This window comes from Notothenia coriiceps, unplaced genomic scaffold, assembly GCF_000735185.1.
Source record: "Notothenia coriiceps isolate Sejong01 unplaced genomic scaffold, NC01 NC01_scaffold00032529, whole genome shotgun sequence".
NCBI lineage: Eukaryota > Metazoa > Chordata > Actinopteri > Perciformes > Nototheniidae > Notothenia > Notothenia coriiceps.
The window spans coordinates 1-20,990 of record NW_011365230.1 but is presented as its reverse complement, the minus strand read 5'-3'; the positions used below and the strand labels follow the sequence as shown (position 1 = coordinate 20,990).

Sequence of the window (20,990 nt, the reverse complement as noted above, 5' to 3'; positions counted from 1 at the left end):
TAGTGTTTGCCATGCAGTTGTGCTACAATGAGTGAGCTATTAAAAGCTAATGAATCACAGTTTGAGTTTACGTTTGAACTAATTGACCGACAGAATAAACTACAGCACTGCCATATTTGGTCATGAGTGGATGTGTGAGTTGTCGGTTAGGCAAGGCATCACTAATTTAATCAACAATGTGTGAGGGGATTATCCCAATTGAGCCGAACTACAATACATCCAATCTGCACACTCAACCCTTTTTGCTTTTACATCAGAACTACTCACTCTGTTTTTTTTTTGGCACACTGCAACAAGTTTGTTGGCAAAAAACCGACAACAAATGAATCCGTTTCCGTTTTCAGTTTGGTTCAGTGAACTAAGAGTGATTTGACCAGAATCCTGCCTGGGGCAAAAGAGGTTTAGTGCCGAGTGAAGAGATGGATAAACTGATTCCACTTCTGCAACATCACTACTGTATGTGTGCTAGAAATGGGACTTCTTTAAATGGAGTCAATACTCTGAAAATTGTAAATATGAAATGTTGTTCTTATTCGGAAACTATCTCTCTATAACCTCATTAGTTATATTAAATCTAAACATAACATTCACCTCAAAACCAGTTAAAAAAGAATATGAACATTTTAGTAGTAGTAGCCTTTTGCAGAGCTGCTCTCCTCGGGACTGAGGAGAATTGTTTCTGACAGGAGGAATGAGATATACCGGTGTGTGGGCATTCATGAATTTGTTCTACTGTAATGTCACATCATTAAATACATGTCTGGCCTGAGAGTCTAGGGGAGCTGTCATGGTTGCTTACTGCCCCTGGTTTCAAGTTTATCATGCCGGCTATACAAAGTGCATCGACTAAAACATCATGACGGCCCCTTATATTTCATATACTGTCTTTACTGTAGCTGTTTTAGGGATTGGAACATTTAGCATGTATAGTACATATTATTCTGGATTATTTCTGATAAAACATTAACTTTTAAAATCACATTTTAATGTTTTAGTTGGCTAATTTTGTCGGATAGTAATTGTCTATGTTTGTATGTTTTTAGACTTTAAATCTTTGTTTTGTAAAGCACTTTGAATTGCCTGTTTTGCACTGCCTTACTATTCCTAAAAAACATATTTAAATCACTTTAGTAAATGTACCACCCTGAAGGTACCTTGGGAAGAAATATTGAAAAAATCCTACCTAGAAAAGTCCCTGCATCTTTCACCTAACCTGCCACCCACACACCAGATTCACCTCTGTGGACAAAGTGCTGCAATAATTGATGAGAAAACATGAAGCTACATGGCAGGGTATCAATCAAATAAGCTTAGGCCAGATAGAAAGGAAGCTTCTGCATATGTGATCTCCATTATAAATGATAATAAACTCGTTTGTGCTGTCTTGTTCTCGCGTATGTGTGGGGGTGGACAAATCCTGAATGACAGAGAGGGAGAAAAAGAGAGAAAGATCTTACTCTCCCTCCCACCCCTTTTGCGCACCGACTGTGACTGCGCTCCCTTTTTTCCTACATTCAAACATGGCGAAACTCTTTGCCATCATACCACCACCACCCTCTCCATCTCCATCGTTATCACCACCGCTATTATCTTCCCCGTTATCAGCAGCACCCTTATCTCCGGTAGCGTGATGACCCGGGAGGATGGAGAAGTTGTCGGCGAGCCTGTCGGAGATCACTTGGAGCCCGTTGGCGCTGCCTTTGGACGCGGTGGTCAGCAAGTTCCGTCTACCTACTCTGGTGCGCTTGGCACACGGTAAGAGACTGCCGGTACCGGGGGAAACCACCTTTAAATAACTTTTAGCAATGTTGCATGACAACTATTAACTGGCTCTGACGTTCCACCCTTGTTACAGGAATCATGACAGTAGGAATATTTATGACTAATATCGCATCCATGTCATGATAAAAGAAAAGTGTGTAATATGTTATCGAGGTGGATGTGTTTAACACGGTTTTTTTATGTGAGTAAAATCGCAGGGTGTGAGAACAACTGAAGCAATTTACAGAAAAATCTCAACAGTTTCAAGAATGGAAGGAAAATATATCGCTTCCGGTAAAAGACTTCAAAATAAATTCCCAACCTTGAAGGTTTTAAGAGAAGTAACACCTTTTACATGCCTAACTAACACTTTTAAATAATAAAGTTAAAACCGAGATGTTATCAGTGTTTGGAAGTTATGGGCACATTTGCATAATCTTGGCAATACCAGTTATATTCTCTCTAGCAAACAAATACAATATTTTTAAAATCTAGGCACGTATATTTTAATTGGGATTAATAGTAGTTTAAAACAAAAAATGTGTAGGCTACATAACGAAATATGGACAAATAAGTGCTGCTTATCTTTCTGACATGCAGTGGTAGATCACAGTCACCAAACTAGAGGTTATTACCCAAATGTAATATCATCCCATGTTAATGAATGATATATTGTTACGTTTACACTCATAATTTCTGTAGTTTACATTGTTCGTAAACTACAAACACTATTATATTGTTTACCAACATTTGAAGATGCTGTTTTTTTACTAAATGACAGAGTTTAGTTGTCGATAAGTATTATGCATGATACTTAAATAATGAAAATGAATAATAAGTTCCTGGCAACTGAGTGTTTTGCTAATGTAACATAACTTAATTTGCCTAATGGGTTCAAACAAAACGTTGCATATTTGCTCTAAACTAAAATAGCTTTATAGTGCATACATTATTCATAGCTCTTTCAATAAAATGAGCACTGCCTTTCAAATGACAAAAAAGGGACTGATTGTAATTTGTTATTTCTTATCATTTTTTTTGCAATGTGTTGGTCATTATTGATGTAATTAAAGGAAAAATAATAAGTCAAAATACTTTTTGGAGGGGTAAAAGTATAAGATATATTGGCACAATTGATGCTCTTATTTTGAAACTACTTGTGCCCAGTATTTCCGTTATTATTTCGTTTTAATCTGGCCACCTTGATGCAGCTGCAGCATTAATTCTCGGACAGCGATTTATTTAGTTCATACACCAACTCGGGAATCACTCAGAAACATTTATTATCAGTTTTCAATGCATTTGTTTTATGTTTTTCCGCCAACATGATTCTCTCAGACTTGGTGTCTTTACTTTGGGAAGGGTCGCTGGGTGTCATGGACAAAGTTGTTCCAGTCCAGCGAGTCCCGGAAAGCCACAAAGTGTCTGTTGTGTTGCTCAAGTGCTGCTCAATTCTTTTCATATGTAAATGCTGTAATCTGTCGGTGAATGTGGTGAATACTAACGAGAAGCGACGAGGAGGAAAGCCTCCAACTTTCCTTCGTGGGCAGAAGCGCGCACCCGAGCCGTGTCCGAAAATTACGCACCTTACTTCTGGTGGCGCGCGTGTCATTGAGAGCACCCGTAGGTGTTTATTAACTGCACTGAAGTTAACTCACACAGATGCCTGCTTGTTTGCAAAACCAGCCAACCCAGATGGTTAGTTATTAACAAAAGGGCATGATGTCAGTATTTCATGCAAACAACAACAATGTTTTTCTGCATGGAGAGAATGTGGTTCAGTGGTAGCCTTAGTGAGTGTGGGGGTGTAATTCACTGTGAAGGGGGCTACAATTCAATGCTAAGAAATCAAATACTTACCCTACAAATCCATTAAAGAACATTGTTACATAAAGGCAATTCTCAAACATGTCAAAACATTAAGTTTCCGTTAACCCAAATCACATTTAAACATGTTCTCACGTCAATTAAGTAGAATTAGCTGTGGAAGTAACCAGTGGAAAGTAAGGTGTACATTTACTTGTGCTGTAAAAATCGTCTTGTACTCTACTTTTTTTAAATTATTTTATACCTTTACTCACCTACATTTCAGAAAGAGTACTGACTTTTTACTTCACTACATTAAAATCATCAGTTAAAATATATAAATATGTAAAGTTGGCATCCATCCGCTGCAATGATGAACTGTTGCTGCAACATTTAAATTTTAAACGCCAATCTGTTTAAGGATTATTCTCACGTGTGATACTTGATCGTTTAAGAACCTTATGTTGCTGATAAAAGGTGGACTACTTTTATATTTTTATTGTGTCTTGTTGCTACCGGTTTGGCTGTTTAATTGTTGGATCCTCACCTTACTGTTGACAGTTGTCAGCATTTTGTATTATTGGTTCGAAATAAAATCCAATGATAAACAAAAAGGTATCTTTTACTCTTTTTCCATTGCAACTTTCAAAAAATGTAAGAAATTGGGTTGTTTGCAATGGCTTCTTTTCACTGAAACTCATGACTTTTTACATCCAGCACCCTAATGACTAGTGGGATCTTGCAGTAACTCATATAAACAGCAATGTTTGTGAGTCATCCAGAGCAACCATATTGTTTATGGAAAATGGCAATACTGTTGTTTACAATTCTTGCTTTGAACGGAAAAAGTCACATCCATTGTTCTGGTCTGGTAGCTGAAGTTTTATCGATGAGAAATACAAGTTTATTTGAGTGGCTCAGTAACCACACGGCATAACATTGGAAAATATGTCTTTGTGATTTGGGCCTAAAAATAATTTAACATTTCTGACATGTCATCTCATCTGTCCGGTGTTTGTTTTCAAACCACAACCTATCCATCAGTAAGAAGAACAATACATGTGCATTAATGTAATCTATGTGTAAAGGGTAGTGTGTGAACGTACCACTGTGCCATCAGCGGAAATCAATGCTGTACATGATGGCTCTAGAGCTGTGTGTGTGTGTGTGTGTGTGTGTGTGTGTGTGTGTGTGTGTGTGTGTGTGTGTGTGTGTGTGTGTGTGTGTGTGTGTGTGTGTGTGTGGGGGCTGTGTAATAATGGGTTGCCAGTAACATAGCGCCATCCTGATCAGTAGGTTAGGGGTGGTGAACCATCCTTTATAGTGGTAATTATGGACACTGAATCCTAAATGCATGTATGTGTGCTTGTCTGTGGGGAGTGTTTTACATTACATTACAGGCGCTTTTACCCAAAGCAACTTACAATAAGTGCTTTTCATTTACTGAGCTATATAGTGTGATCTTAAAAATGTAAATCTGTTGTTTCATTATGTGTTCTCAGGCCGGTAGACGGTTTGTTAATCCTAATTAATTTGTGTGTGTGTGTTCCAGGTGAATGTGTGGAGGGCTTGTCGGAGGAGGATGTGGTTCTGTTACACTCCTGTCGTCAGTGGACCACAGTGACTGCCCACAGCTTAGAGGAGGGACACTACGTTATCGGACCTAAGATAGACATCCCTCTGCAGTACCAGGGTGAGTGCGCACACACACACACACACACACACACACACACACACACACACACACACACACACACACACACACACACACACACACACACACACACACACACACACACACACACACACACACACACACACACACACACACACACACACACACACACACACACACACACACACACACACACACACACACACACACACACACACACACACACACACACACACACACACACACACACACACACACACACACACACACACACACACACACACACACACACACACACACACACACACACACACACACACACACACACACACACACACACACACACACACACACACACACACACACACACACACACACACAGCATATGTATAGAAGCACGCTCAAAAATGTCCTACTCAGTCAAAGATTTGTTCTCACCCTAAAAGAAAAACAATTTCTCACTAAATCACTCTGGGGGGACAAATGTTGGCCAAGTTTAACCTTTTCCACTTACTCTATTTTTGTTGGGACAAAAAAAACTAAACTAAAGATACTAAAGACAGTAAGATAGCAATGATAAACTGATAGTGGCAAGTCATGTCTGATGGCTTGCTCTAAAGATAAATGAATTAAATGCAGTCAGTTCAAGTTTAGTCATGTATTCCCACGTGAACTCATGAGAATATGTCTTGAATGAACACATAGAGACGATACAAGGGGAAAGGTCTTCCATTTGTTGATTAACGGTAATCAATCATGAACTTGGCAGATCAAACTAAAAAGATTAGATGTTTAAAGTAGGACATGACACTGAGGCAAAATATTCCTAGAATCAAGAAAACGAGTCCCAGTTAAATGTATGACTTGGCAGAAAAATCTGGCCCTACCCAACAAGCACCCACATATTAAAAAAGATGTTATATACATTATGTTTGGGATGGAAGAAGACATGGAACTTATCAATACAGAATGATACTGTCAAAGTGTGGAGTACGACGAGTTTAACAACTGCAAAGTAACTTAACAAGACAAAACAGGAAAACTCTTATTTTAGGGGTTAATCAAATAAATTAACGTCTAAACAGCTAGGTGCAAACATGTGGGCGAAAGCACCACCGGATATAGTACATATTGGATTAGATAATCATTTCCAACATGTGCCGTATATGGTCACATTTAAGGATACTGATTAATGCACGGACACATACTCACAGCTGTAGACAGTAGATGTGACCTTGTGAGTCCTCCTGTCCATTGGTCTGTCATCTTCCTGCTGAATGAATCCTCCAGGATGACCTCACCGGAGCTCCATCCCATTGATGGGACTGTACGACCGGTCACATTATTCGCTGTGTAACTGGATCCTAATGCGTCTTATTCATTGTTTCCTCCACTGATGGAGTGCTGATGTCACCTCACACTGCTGCCGCCTCTCAGGCTCCTTTTCGGAAGAATGAAAAAAAACAAGAGTGGTAGGGGTTTTGGTGAGATCATTGTCATTTTAGACATTTCAGCATAATATTGGCAGTTAGGAGCAGACAGGTTAGTCCAACATATATAATTGTAAGAGTTGTTATTAATAGGAGCCGTCTAGGTTAAATAATGGTGGTCAAAGCATAACAATTGGCCGTACCCTCGCCCCAGAAACTTGTGGCTAGCCGAGTTGAAATTCCCAACGCGAGGAGAATTGGATTCATGTGCAGAGTTGGTGGTATGATTAGTCTAAATTCCTCCCCGACCTGGTCTGTTTTGACATTTAATTTGAGGGGGTCAAGATTATTTGTCTTAACCATCATCTGGCTGTCGGATGATCAGATGGATTTCTGACGTGTCTGCCAAGCTGTAAAAAATACAAAGCATTAGGTCCATGCTTTTTGTGTGTCCATTTTTGTTGTAAATTCTGCCGTGAAAATAGTACAAGGAACTAAAATAGTTGCGCTGTTTGAATATGGGCTTCACTGTATCAAGTAGGTACTAGCAAGAAATTCCTAATGGCTTTGGTATTCTTTATTTGAAAAGTGTTATTTTATTAAAAGTATATTGTATTATATCAGACAAACATTCTTTTCAGTTGTGGACAATTTTAATCATACAATCGAGAAAAGCCAGACAACTAAATCGAAATGTATGCATACTTTAGGACTACCTCTCTGTCTCTTTAAATAACAGGTGAGTTGTTGTTGAATCAGAAGCCGGTGATGAGCTAATGTCTGTGTGATGACTTCATGCAGGAAGTCTAAATAAGCCTAGGAGGAGAGCAATATAGGTTCCTCCCTGGGGATAGACAACAGGATGCTCCCTCCTTCTCATCCTCTCTGTCTGTATCCTCCTCTGTCCATCAGTGAGGCAGTCAATGAAGACTGAAGGGTAGAGGACAGAAAAGCTGAATGAATGGGTTTCAGGGAAGCCAGTGGCGCCACTGCCACCCCTGTAATGTGAAGCTGGTGACCAAAGCCTGATGTGTGGGAGTTAACAGCCTCTGTGATTCAGTTTTTCTTCTTGGAACTAGGGCTGAACGATTAATCGTACATAAATCGCGATTTCAAATGATGCAATTATCAAATCGCAAAGCCTGCAATTTTTTTTAACATTTTTCTTTTTACATAAAAAAAAAGAAAAAAAGTTGTTGTTGTTCTTGTGTGTCAGTCATCCACACCAATCAGAAGTGCTGTGCTCCACATGTACCAGCCATTGTTAACCAATCAGAAGTGGCCCATGATAGAAGGTGATAGACAGATTGATCCAATCACCTGCCAAGTATTTTTGAAAGTGCCTGCCCTTTCCAAATGGCTTCCAATGGAGCTTTCCTAGTTGGTTTGGTGAAACCATCTGAGTCAGGTTAGTAATGCTCCATCACATGTTTCTATTACAGGGTGAATCTTAAACTGAAGCTTGACTTTAAAGCAACCCAACGGAAGTTTCATGTAAGTTTAGTTCTTTCACTCGTAGCTCGGGCTGCGGGGGTGCTAGAGACGGGAGCACGTTGATGCGACCTTCCTAGCCGGAGATATGGCCGCATTTTACAATAAACTTCCGTTGGGTCGCTTAAAAACAAATATCGCAAATCGAATCGCAATATCTGTCAGAAAAATCGCAATTCGATTTTTTTTCCCAAAGTCGTGCAGCCCTACTTGGAACTACATTGTTCTCAGAGTAATAGTATGTGTATATGTTGTTACATCTCAGTTCTAGCTCAATAACCCTCTTACTTATACAAATGTCTGTAGTTTTGTTTGGTAAAGTGGCAATTCTGTTTAATTTCCTCCTCAGTCCTTCTGGGAATGTTGGTGGTGGGTTTTGTTGAAAAGTAGCACTTGCTGGTATTGTTCGGTGGGTGGAAGCTCCTTATCCTGGGGGCTCTGTTGAATTTGAAGGTGGGGGGTGGAGGAGAAAGAGGGGGAGAGAAAAGGAGGGAGGTGCTGGCGTGGAGGATGGGGGAGTTTGGTATTCAGCTCTGCCTCCCAGACAAAAAAATCTCATGTCTCTTTCCCTCACCCACACACAATCTGAGAGCCAAGGAGAAAAAAGGAAGATCCTTCAAGGGTTGCATTAGTTAAAAGCAATCCCAGAAACTGCTAAATGAGACGAAAGGATAGTTGGATTTTACAAAGGCTAATTTGGACGCATCCTAAAATGCTTCTTTACAACCTTAAAAAGTTGCACAAGCCCCAAAAAGTGGTTCCAAGAACACAAACACAGTTACTGGAGTGCATGAGTGTAAAGGATTTACAGACGGAGGAGGGGATGAGCAAGAGGAAGAAAGGGTGAAAGTGTGCGAGTGTATGTGTGAGTGTCTCCATGGTGATGTGTCTCTGCTCTGCGTGAGAATGGGGGTCCTTTATTGGTTTCCATGCCAACCCCGTTGGCCTTCGATTGGCAAAGAGCTGGTGCCAGGTCAGAGGTCACAGAGGTGTTTTTGTATTCTCCTCGTCCAAACAGTGTCTACTGCGGAAGTATGTGTTTGAAGAAGGACTGTCAAAGATCAAATAAAGACAGGACAAAAACAACCTCTCCTTTCCTTCCTTCTTCTCTCCTCTTTCCTTGCCCCCTTCCTCTTCTTCCATCTTTCTCCTTACCCTGGGCTCCCTCTGTCTTATGCTTCCCTCACTTCCTTATCGAACTTACTTCCTCTTCCCCTGTCCATATTCGTATCCACCTCCTTATCTTCTATTTCTTTTGTCTTTCTTCCGTACTCTGTAGGGAAATTCAAGTTGTTGGATGAAGACCGAGACGTCAGGGACCCAATCCAGTATTTTTCCAGTGTGGAGGAAGTAGCTGGAGTCTTCCCTGACCGGGTCTTTGTCATGGAGACGATCACGTTCAGTGTCAAGGTTTGAGAAACATGAGAATATCCTAATTCAAGTTTCTGTCATTCAATGTCATGTCCACACGCTCATCATGCATGTATATGCTGCAGGTGGTTTCAGGGGAGTTCAGTGAGGACAGTGAGGCCTACAGCTTCACTCTGCAGGCTGGAGATGAGCTGTCACTCATGGGGAAGGCGGAGCTTCTCTGTGCCACGCCTTCTAAGGAAAAGACGGGACTGACCGCGCTCTTGAGACGCCTCGGAAAGACTCCTAGAAGTACGTAAGACGAAGCTTTTGAGCTATATGTTTTATGGAGTGCTTGGAATTAGGTGTGCATTCATCCTTGGAAATTGATAATATATATTGTCTATATGTATACAGGTCTTTGTGAAGTGACTGGGGAAATAAAGACACTGGATGCAATGCTTTCTCAGAGGGCAGCCACAAGTTGTCTCCGCTCATGTGGAACAATCTGACCTTTACAATCTCTTTGACTAATCCTCTCTGTCTCTTCAGGTAAAACTCCCTGCCTTGTCTGTATGAACCATCGCACCAATCAGAGCGTAAGCCTACCCTTTGGTTGCCGTGGACGCTTTTGCACACGCTCCCCTCTGGAGCAAGGCATGCTGGGAGGGGAGCACACTGTACGCAGCATCATCGAGAGGGTTCGCCTCCCCGTCAATGTGTCGGTGCCTTCACGACCCCCGAGGAACCCCTACGACCGGCACGCAGTCCGAGAGGGCCACCGCTACAAGCTGCTGAACATCGTGAGCAAGACGGTGGTGCTCTGCATGGTGCTCCGCCGACAGGAAGTCTCCCCCTCCCACTTCCTGCTGCTACGCTGCATGCCCCGGTTCAACGTGGCCGAGGCCTCGGGTCACACAGCGGCGCTGGAGAGCCTCCTGTTGAGACACGCCTTCGACCCAGATGCCTACTCTCGAGCTGTGAGAGAAACCAGGCCAGAGCTGGAGTGTATGACAGAGGAGTGTGTGAGCCCGCGGCGCTCTCGCATGTGTGTGTCGGGTCAGGACTCCTTGGCACCGGCACTGCAGCACCTGTCCATGTGCGGGTATGGGGGTGGGGACGGCCTATCACAGCGCTGCAGGGACTCTCTTGGAGAGCGGCTAGGGGAGGGGCCAGGTGAGGAGCGGGAGTATGTGACTCCGGAGTGGACTGATGCTGAAATGAGGACCAGTGAGGAAATCCCTTACGAGGAACTTTGGACCAATCAAAACGCAGAGGGCTTGGGGAAGGAGCCGAACCTCATCTCCTTTCATTCCACGTCCTCATTGGACGGGTCTCTTGGTACCGTGGTGACCAGAGTGTCTACCCCGCCGCCTGTACCTCCAAAATCTGATGCTGTGAGTTCACGTCTTCACCTCCTGTCCTTCTGTCTCTAATCCTTCATATCTATCCACAGCAGCATCCGGTTGTTAAAAGTCCGGATGCGTGTTTTGAATTATTCATACACAACAGCTTTTAAACCTCACTGGCCACATTCACACACAGACGGATTTCCTGGAAAGCCTGCCATACACTCACAGTACATAAATACACATAAATATATATAACCAATTATGCTGGTACACGTGTGCTGTAAACTGGAATATGATATTTTTTCAGTAGCACTGAGGCAGCTTAGTCCTCTGTTACAGTGCAATACTGATGGAGCCTTTGGTCTTAATAACGACTACATTATTATTGATTTCACAATGAAAGATGCCTATAAAGCAGCAGTCTAGCAATTTATGTGATTAGAATAGAAAACAAGATTGTGTTTACTCTGCATCAGCTCTACACTTCCCTGAAATCCATTATCAGTAAAACAGGGTGGATGGTATTTGCTTTGTCTTATAGTGTCAGTAATTGTTTTAGTATGAATTAGGTTTACTCATTAGGAAAGGCAACAGGACTTTGGTTCTTTATAATAGAGATAAGCGATAAATGTACTGCACTTGAATATATAAGACAATCTTTAAAATAAATGTTAATGTTAAAAGAGAAAACTGGACTTAGAACAAGGTTTTTGTAGCTGTGCTATTCTCCCTTGGATTTCTTAAGTGGTTCTTCAAGGCTAATGTTAACATGTTTGTAGGGGGAGAATAATCACACTTTGTTTTGCTTAATTAACTATTTTCTGGTGGCAGCTAGCAGCGGTACACAGAGAGAGTGTGGGTGTTGAAGTCTGCTGTGCATCTGGATTATACCCTGCCACACACAGTGTTCTTCATTCCCTGATATGTAGCCTGCCAAGACACAGTGTGTGTATGAGGCGGGGGGGTTTGTTTGAGGTGTAAAGGTCACCAAGTTTGACATTTACCAAGCAGAACACAGAGAGTAGCCAGCACACACACACACACACACACACAATCCCATAAAACCTCCTGAGTAGTCCAGTTTTGGGAGTTAACTTTTCTGCTGTGGTGATTCTCATTCTGTGTGTGTGTGTGTGTGTGTGTGTGTGTGTGTGTGTGTGTGTGTGTGTGTGTGTGTGTGTGTGTGTGTGTGTGTGTGTGTGTGTGTGTGTGTGTGTGTGTGTTTAGGTAAGAGAGGAGTGTCGCTACTTGATCGCCCCTCCCGTTCCCCCCCGCTGCTCTAAAGGAGGCTCCATCTCCAGTCCAGTCCCCAGTCCTCCTGTTCCCCCTCGGTTCCCCAAAGCCTCCACCTCCCCGAGGCCCAACCTCTCCTTCTACTCCTCTGGACTTCAGGACAGGTACAGTGGGAGTGCTATGTTTTTGAATGCAACAAATCAGCGGTGGCGGTTGATGTGCTTTCAGGTGAATTGAGCTAAAGAAATCAGTGTTTCCTAATCAAAGGATGCCACCAAATCTCCTTTGAAGCAGTTGATATACGAAAGTTAAGAGGGAAAATATTCACTTCCTTTGGGGAAAATAATTAAATAGGACCAGTGTCGTTAGATTTCAGCTCCCATTGGATCTAATGCTAACACAATGACTTAAACTATATCAATGTATAGCTACATATAGCACCCTCTCGCAAGACTTAGTATGAAAAGAGTAATCCACAGATTAAGAGGTGCCAATTTATAACTTCCCTGACTCAAGATGGACCAGAGGTCATTTTTTATTCAAAGCTTTTATCTTGTCTAAATGTGTGGCCTACAATATCAACAATGCAACCAGCATGCCAACGAATAGATGTTTAGTCGGGAGTGTTATTCGATCAAAAGCTCCAGAGCAGCCACTTAAGGGTATTGGTGGTATTTATATCAACTATGCTTAAAAGGGTTCAAAGCGAAACATATATATATATAACCACCAAGTTTAGCCCCATATTTAAACTACAGGTATTGATTACTTTTGACCTACAAATGACAAAATAAATGCTTACGGGGCAATAACATTTGGATATGGGAATATAACTAAACTATAGCCCAATATATGTATATGATTTCCCCTTTGTATTGGTGTTTTGATATTAGAACCTAACCTCACTTTCTCCTGCTCTGCTCCAGCTGCTCGCCCTCTCCGGATGCCTCCCTCTACTGTTACCCGTGCTCCTGGGGGGATTGCCCGGCCCCTAACCCCGCCAATCCTGAGCCAGTCTCTGCCAGCACTGCAGACCCCACCTCCGCCACTCCTCAGCCAGCACAGGCCACCTGGGCAGAGCCGTGGGTGGACTCCTTCTCCTCCTCCGGACCTCGACTCAGGCCTCCACAGAGTCGGTTTGCTCCTTTTGGGGCGTTAAACCCCTTCAACCGCCAATCCCCCTGCCCCTCCCCTGAGCCCACTCCCAATCCCACCACAGATTCCTCCAGAGGTGCAGAGGGAGGCGGGACGCCCACAGGGGTCACCGAAAGCTTGAACCCTGACCCCACCTGGCGACCTCCTGCTGACCTGTCTGTGCTCTCATTGGAGGAGGTGTCGGCCTGCCTGCGGTTCATCGGCCTATCAGAGGCAGCGGTGGGCGTGTTCCAGAGAGAGCGAATCGACGGCAGCCTCCTGGTGCAGCTGACCGAGGACATCCTGTCACATGACTTCCACCTGAGCCGACTGCATGTCACCAAGATCAAACAGTTCATACAGGGCTGGAGGCCCAAGATCTAGCACACACACACACACACACACAATCCTGATAATGTGCCTGTTGGCTACTGAGCCATCCTGAATGTGCCTTTCACTGTGACCAAGTGGCTGCTGAGCCCCACTGACTGAAGCTGAGACTTTGCTGAAGGAAACCACGCCACCCTGTGGTCAAACTGTCGAACTGACACTCGAGTCTGACTGCAAATTCCTGTCTGAATCACAGACTGGGACTAGTTTACTAACAAATAGCTACAAATGAGAGCTATATGATTAAAGTTCCTTGTCTCAATTTGTCTTTGGGGAACATAGTCACGAAACATCGTTATACTTTGAGACAGCTAAAGGTTTGAGCAGTATATGGATTTGTGGGGCCTCCATGCCGCGGCTCCATCAATTCTGATATTCCTTCATTCTCCATATAAACTGGAGGAGTTTCATTTGAGTTTTTCTCATTATAAAAAAGGTGCATTGAAGTTAAAATTCCCTGCCTTTAATGTGGATGTTCAATAGGAAGGATGGTAAATGTAGGCAGTTTCCAGTGTATTGACAGAGAAAGCTGATTGCTCCTTTTTTCTCAAAACTAGGGCTGCTCGATTATGGCAAAAATCATAATCTCAATTATTAGGGTCAATAATTGATATCACGATTATTAAAAATATTATTAAAACATTTACTTTGAAAACATCCATTTATTGCAAAAAAAAATGTTGAACATTATGTTTTGAACAGTTCATTACCCTGAACTTTAAGTATAATTCAACTGAAAAAAATAAAATAATAATACTAATAATACAAAAAAATAAAGAAAATAATCGTTTTATTTCGATTACGTTGTTTTCGTAAATCGTAATTGCGATTAAAATACGATTAATTGAGCAGCCCTACTCAAAACTGTTCCATCATTGCCCTGATGTACCAGGATGCATTGCACATGAGCTTCTGACACCAGGAAGGTCACAGAGCAATATCCTCTGGCGCTCAAACACTGAACCTGTTCCCTACCTGAGTCTCAAGCACAGCCTTCTTTATTTGTTTTCATTTGTGTCCCATTTGTGCACTGAGCTCCAGTGACCTTAAATTGGCAAAAAGATTTAAAAAGTATTAGGAGATTTGAAGTTTGTTGTTAGAAGATTATTGAAAAGGAATGAGAAAGTAAAGAGAAATCTCAAAGTCAGAAGCACCCAATAAAGTATTTGTTGAGTTTCTGTTACTGATCAATGATTTACTGAACAATTTCTTAAGGCCATTATGTGCTTTGATAAATGTATTAACAATAACATTAAGGGAAACAAGAGATGTCCTTCTTTCTGTAGTAGGAAACACACGTGTTGCCATGCTATAATAAACATTTGCGTCGGAAATAGAGTTCTCAAAATATACCTCAGATATCCTTGATTTAGCCATGCATATTAATAAATGAAATTACACTTGTATGTTCTCATAGCTATATGTACACTTACTACATGACATTTAAGCTCCAGTAAAGCATGTGAAATAGGGTGAAAGGTCCAAGTCTCCATCAGAAATGTAACAATTATAAACTGATGAATTACTAAACCGGGCTTCACTGCTGCTGAAGAATAACCACAAGCTGTTCTAGTGCACCATCTTTGTGGTTGTATCTGCCCTGATGTTCCTGCCAGTCAGCATCATGTTCCTGTATCATGTGGGTTGCAGGTATTTTGAGCTGGTATTCCCCAAAGTGAGGTTCTTGAACTAACTGAATAATGTGTTGCTTTTATAAGCTCCAGAGCGCTTGCTGTCGTACAAGTTTGAAGGGTCAAAATAAATTATCATTTTAATGTAGGAGAGATCACACATGCAAGAATTAGGAAACCCTGTTAAAGCCCTAGAAAGCTTACGTAATATCTGCAATGGGGATGATGCAGCCAGGATTGATTGAGATGAAGACAGCACTGTTCGACCACATCTCCATCACCTGCCATGACAGTGTGTTCACCTGGCACCTGCATACACACAAACACATGCACCCATCTGATTTATCCTCATGTCACATCTCAGTGAGAGACAGGTAGTCAAGACTGTCACAAAACACAATCTCTCTGACATCATGTATGTATTGTCTCATACTCTCCTTCATAAACATGCACAAACACACTCACCTAAGGTTTTAAAATACAATTCTGTCAATCTGTTTTAAAAATACAAAAACAATACAAAAACCTTAAAAAACTGCCGGTTATTAGCTGGTCTTCACAGTAAGGCGACTCTCTGACATACTGTATGGTACCAGTGATGATGAAGATATTAACTACTCTTTATTTATTTTTAAAGCATTACACTGGACCCAACAATTAGGGCTTTTTAGTGCAATTAACTACAGTTTTAACCAGTTCAGTAGGCGTACAAAATATCAAATATTTTACCATTCTCAGTATAATTGAACAAATGACTTTTACTCAGTTTAAAAAAAATAATACTGATAGCTTGATACCAGTCGCTAACATCAAGCAGGCCTACTATATCAAAACACCATTAACATTTTATTAAATGAAACAGATGTTGAAATAGTAATTATGTATTACATATCTTACGATAAGAGATCGTTTAGCTGCAAAACTTTTGCACAAACAATTGTCATCTTCACCTGAAACTCTTCAACAAGGTGCTCAACACCTGTCCTCGAGCGCAGTTAATATTCTGACCGTTGGGGGCACAATAGTGCGGATAATAATATACGCCTAAATACTGCCGTTGCATAACATGTTCTTTTTCTAACATACATATTTTCTATTTGACAAATAAAATATTAAAAGATGTCGATATTACAGTGTTCAGTTAAAACAAACTCATACACAAAAGAAAATATGTACCCAATAATTACTTGACCGTGGTTTTCTTTCAGGCATTATCCTGGTCATCTAATATATCTGTGGGTCCTTGAATGCGTAGTTCGTGCTGCTAGTCTTGTGGAGCCGATCGTTTGACAGGGAAGAGGTGACGACGGAGACTTAACAAAAATACAGGTAAGCCACAAATGAACTATCAATAATAGTAAGACTAGAAGGCGACCAGACATTGTACAAACTCTGTAAATGTGTTCTTTTTCACAAAGCATAGTGGAACAGTTAAACACTGAATGGAAACTTTAGCTAACATGTAGCTACGTAGCTTCACTAGCTTGTATTTTGCTTTGTTTTGCTGTTTTTGTGGTTTCATACATGTGTCTTCTTTATTGGTGTCAATGTAACGTTAGGGCACAATAAAGGACATTGATCTGTAGACTGATCTGACCTTGTTTTAGTCCCATGATCCTGTATTTCTGTGTCTGTCATTCTCCAGGAGAGGAATCTAGGTGAAGGGTCAGAGACTGGAGGGGGTTGGGCTTTGTGACCGTCAATTATATGTCACATTGTCCCACATAATAAAAGATTGTATAAGACATATCTTATACATATATAATATACACAGAGGTGAAGGAAGTATTCAGATATTTTACTCAAGTTAAATTAGTTATTCTACAAAAATACTCTGTTACAAGTGAAAGTACTGCATTCATAAGTGTACTCCCAAGTATTGGCATATCAGATTACAAAATATTACATTTTTGTATTATAATAATAATTAACGTTGCACTTGGTAAAGGTTGGGATTATTTAAATTACTTTTCTTGGTAATTTATCCTATATACTACTTTATTGGTTGATTTATATTCTGTATTATAAATCCAGTAACTCAATTTGTAAAAAGTAAAACATTGCATCCAAAATGTAGTAGAGTTAAAATTTAAAGTAGCATAACATGAAGATACTCAAGTGAAGTACATGTGCCTCAAAATGTTACTTAAGTATAGTACTTGAGTAAATATATCCAGTCACATTCCCCCACTGAATATTTATATTTACGGTATGTATTCTTCCCCTCTTTAATGCAAAATACAAAATAAAACACCAACCACGTCAGATATCTTACCCTAAATTATGACTGTTATTATGTCTGGTAAATTCAGACACAAGTCACTGGGGCTTAAACGACCTTTTGCCTACAGTCGATCTTAGTATCACCTGAGAGGCTTTGCAGCGTGGTTATGTCACTCTCCAGGCTGCTCTGTCCACAGATGATATTGGTAAAAGTGTCGGTTAAGTTTTTGTTGAAAATGTCTTAGAGATGTTTCGATTCCACTTTATGATTATTTTGGATATGCATTTTGAGGTGCTGTTGAACTGTTTTACTATATAGAGAGGTATGCTGTTCTCATTCTGTGTTTATTGCATTAGCTGGCAGTTTGCTTTCCAATTGAAGTGGAAATTTGACTTTTATTTTATTTGAGAAAAACAAAACTAGTAAAACAAAGTATTTACATTTATTTCAAATGTTATTAATTGTATACAGGACCATGATTTTATTTATTTTTAAATCAGAACCCTGGTAATAACTTTGCAGTAACAATTCCAGTTTCTCTCTCTGCAGAACATAATGGCCGCCATGTTGCTGAGCACAATGCGGAGCGGCTCTGTCAGTCCTTCCTGGGCGGTGCGGTTGGGTAAGTCTATATCATTTTATTTGTTTTACAGAATAACAGATACATATATTCCTTATGCTGTGCGAACTAACATTTTGTGTAATTGAAAATATATTAAATAAAACATTTAATGATTCGATTGTCGTTGATGTTTTTTCTGTGTTCCTCAGCGGCACGCTCTCTCAGCACGACGTCCCCTCTGCAGGCACAGGGTAGGTCAACAATCGAAGTGATATGATTTGCAATCACCAGATTATAGTCTGGTGTTTCCAATATGAGCTATCAGAGTCTAACTACATGTTGCTTTCTTCATTTGCAGTTCAGACAAAGAGTAAAAAGACCCTGGCCCGGCCCGGTGTGAAGAACATAGTTCTGGTGGAAGGAGTCCGAACCCCTTTCCTTTTGTCTGGAACCACGTAAGTCTCTGCTTTTTTCCTATTGCCAACTTCAGATGGCTGGAGCCTCTGATTATCATGACTTTGGGAGGAAGAAAAACCTTTTGTTTGTGTTACAGATATGCTGACCTCATGCCCCATGACTTGGCCAGAGCAGCTCTGCAGTAAGTGTTATCCTATGTTTATTTATTTTTATTTGTGAATGGTTTCATGACACTATCAGATTTCAAATGTAGTTGTTAAAGCATACTAATGAGTCTGTTCAGGGGAGACATAGAGGAAAGTGGAGCAGGAATCTAAGGGGGGGTTGGATTAATGTTGATGATGAGTTTTTCAGCTAGGTCAGGATGTATTTTTTTTTCAATATCTATTCTGTCTTGTTTCCCAGTTTTTTCAATCTTAAAAAAAAGAAAGTGTGTTTTTAAAATATTATGTTTGGGTTTCCTCAGGGGTCTGCTGCACAAGACAGGTTTACCCAAAGATGCTGTAGACTACATCATATATGGAACAGTCATTCAGGAGGTCAAAACCAGCAATATAGCAAGAGAGGTAATGACACACACACACACACACACACACACACACACACACACACACACACAGATATTTGCTCTCACAAAATGGCTATATTATCTGGCGCTTCAGGTGCCTTTCATACGTTTCATTTACTCTCTTTAAGATAATTGCTAAAACATACTATTGATTAAAGGTGTTATGATGACATACAGTCCTTTCATGCATCTTTTTCTTTGTTTACCTCGATTTCAGGCAGCACTCGGCGCAGGCTTCTCTGACAGGATCCCAGCTCACACCGTCACCATGGCCTGCATCTCCTCCAACGTGGCTATGACCTCAGGTATGTCGGGGAAAGAAATCTCACATAAGTCACAAGAGATTCTCAGAGAAGACTACATTGTAGCCGCACACAACAATGATATTGTATATTTTGTTAGCCAATTGAGGACACGACGTACACACTTTGTCTGACCTTTGTTTGGCTCCCTCCTTCTCTCCAGCTGTTGGTATGATCGCTGCAGGACAGTGTGACTCTGTCGTGGCGGGAGGGGTGGAGTTCATGTCCGACGTTCCCATTCGTCACAGCCGTAAGATGAGGAAGACAATGCTGTCCCTCAGCAAAGCAAAGACTCTCGGCCAGAGGCTCGGTCTGATTGGCAGCATCCGGATGGCACACTTGTCCCCAGAGGTGTGTTTTATACATACTAAAAATCACTGTTTGTTACATTTGATTTGCAACATCGGTAATCACATTTCTTCTCCTGGATCTTTGAACATATATGTGTAAAACACAAAGTCTATATGGCCTGCGCTCCCATGATTTTATTCAGATGCTGGTTCCTAAAGTGAGAGCAGAACTGGGTAAAAAAGCTTTTAAATATCCTGCCCCTTATGCTCGGAATAACGTACAGAAGGAGCTGAAACTCACAGATTTGATCACTTTGGGGGAGTTCAAGTCCATCTTAAAGGACAGAGAACAAGAATCCATTGGTCGATGTGATTGCTCGTATATCCCGTCATTTGTGTTTTACAGCTGTATTCGTCTGCCTGTATTGTTTTGAGTTCATTTGTTGTAACTTTTTTCATGCTGCCCTCTTGGCCAGGTCGCTCTTGAAAAACAGATTTGAATCTCAGTGAGACTTTTACCTGGTTAAATAAAGAATATATATATATATATATTCCTTATGCTGTGTATATATATATTAGTATTTCCTCCTAAAACGTTTTATTCTGCGTGTAGCTTCCTGCTGTGGCGGAGTTCTCCACCGCTGAAACGATGGGCCACAGCGCTGACCGTCTGGCTGCTGCCTTCGGGGTCACCAGACTGGAGCAGGACGAGTTCTCTGTGCGCTCACACACTCTGGCCAAAAAGGCCCAGGACGCAGGGCTGCTGGAGGATGTCATCTCCTTCAAAGTGCCAGGTAAACCCCGCTTCACTCTTTAGACTGAGATAAATGACATTACACATTGAAGGGTGGTTGAATAGGTTGTAATGGTTTCTTTGTTTGGGTCATCGTGTACTAATGGTTATATTATTTTAATTTGTATATTTAATTTGTCTGTTGTATTTACCTGCTTGCTTTTTATTGATTTTATTTATTAGTGCTTATGTGAAGCATTTATTGATATTGTTAATGGTTGTGTTTAGAGCTAAAACAATGAATTCATTTACAGAAAATGCAACTATTTGGAGAATTAATTTATTGTTGTAGACATTCAGTCGTAATCCAAAGACTTGAATCTTATTACATTTGTATTTACAGAATATTTATTTTACTGTCTTTACCAGGTCGTGATATTGTTTCCAAGGATAACGGCATCCGTGTGTCCTCCATGGAGCAAATGGGAAAACTGAAGGCCGCCTTCATCAAACCTCACGGCACAGTCACTGCTGCTAACTCCTCCTTCCTGGTACACACACACACACACACACACACACACACACACACACACACACACACACACACACACACACACACACACACACACACACACACACAC

At 41.1% G+C, this 20,990-nt stretch overlaps 2 protein-coding genes across 2 annotated transcripts; both read left to right on the top strand.

The window, feature by feature from the left end:
* The first annotated feature begins 1,485 nt into the window (after positions 1 to 1,485).
* On the top strand, positions 1,486 to 14,235 carry gareml (GRB2 associated, regulator of MAPK1-like). The gene is made up of 7 exons (XM_010789147.1): positions 1,486 to 1,755; positions 5,120 to 5,260; positions 9,443 to 9,573; positions 9,660 to 9,825; positions 10,066 to 10,910; positions 12,093 to 12,262; positions 13,025 to 14,235. The coding sequence occupies exons 1-7, from the start codon at positions 1,644 to 1,646 to the stop codon at positions 13,614 to 13,616; spliced, it is 2,157 nt and encodes a 718-aa protein (XP_010787449.1). The 5' UTR covers positions 1,486 to 1,643; the 3' UTR covers positions 13,617 to 14,235.
* A 2,259-nt stretch (positions 14,236 to 16,494) lies between these two features.
* On the top strand, positions 16,495 to 20,904 carry hadhb (hydroxyacyl-CoA dehydrogenase trifunctional multienzyme complex subunit beta; the record flags this gene model as incomplete). The annotated part of the gene is made up of 10 exons (XM_010789148.1): positions 16,495 to 16,582; positions 18,012 to 18,099; positions 18,249 to 18,290; positions 18,398 to 18,494; positions 18,593 to 18,637; positions 18,923 to 19,022; positions 19,242 to 19,329; positions 19,490 to 19,677; positions 20,230 to 20,410; positions 20,779 to 20,904. Coding segments are annotated over exons 2-10 (934 nt in total), but the record flags the coding sequence as incomplete, so codon positions are not given.
* Between the last annotated feature and the right edge of the window lie 86 nt (positions 20,905 to 20,990).

Coding starts and splice junctions, on each gene's coding strand:
- gareml (XM_010789147.1), top strand. CDS start 1,644: ATGGAGAAGTTGTCGGCGAGCCTGTCGGAGATCACTTGGAGCCCGTTG. Junction 1,756..5,119: donor TCTGGTGCGCTTGGCACACG/GTAAGAGACTGC, acceptor TGTGTGTTCCAG/GTGAATGTGTGGAGGGCTTG. Junction 10,911..12,092: donor TACCTCCAAAATCTGATGCT/GTGAGTTCACGT, acceptor GTGTGTGTTTAG/GTAAGAGAGGAGTGTCGCTA.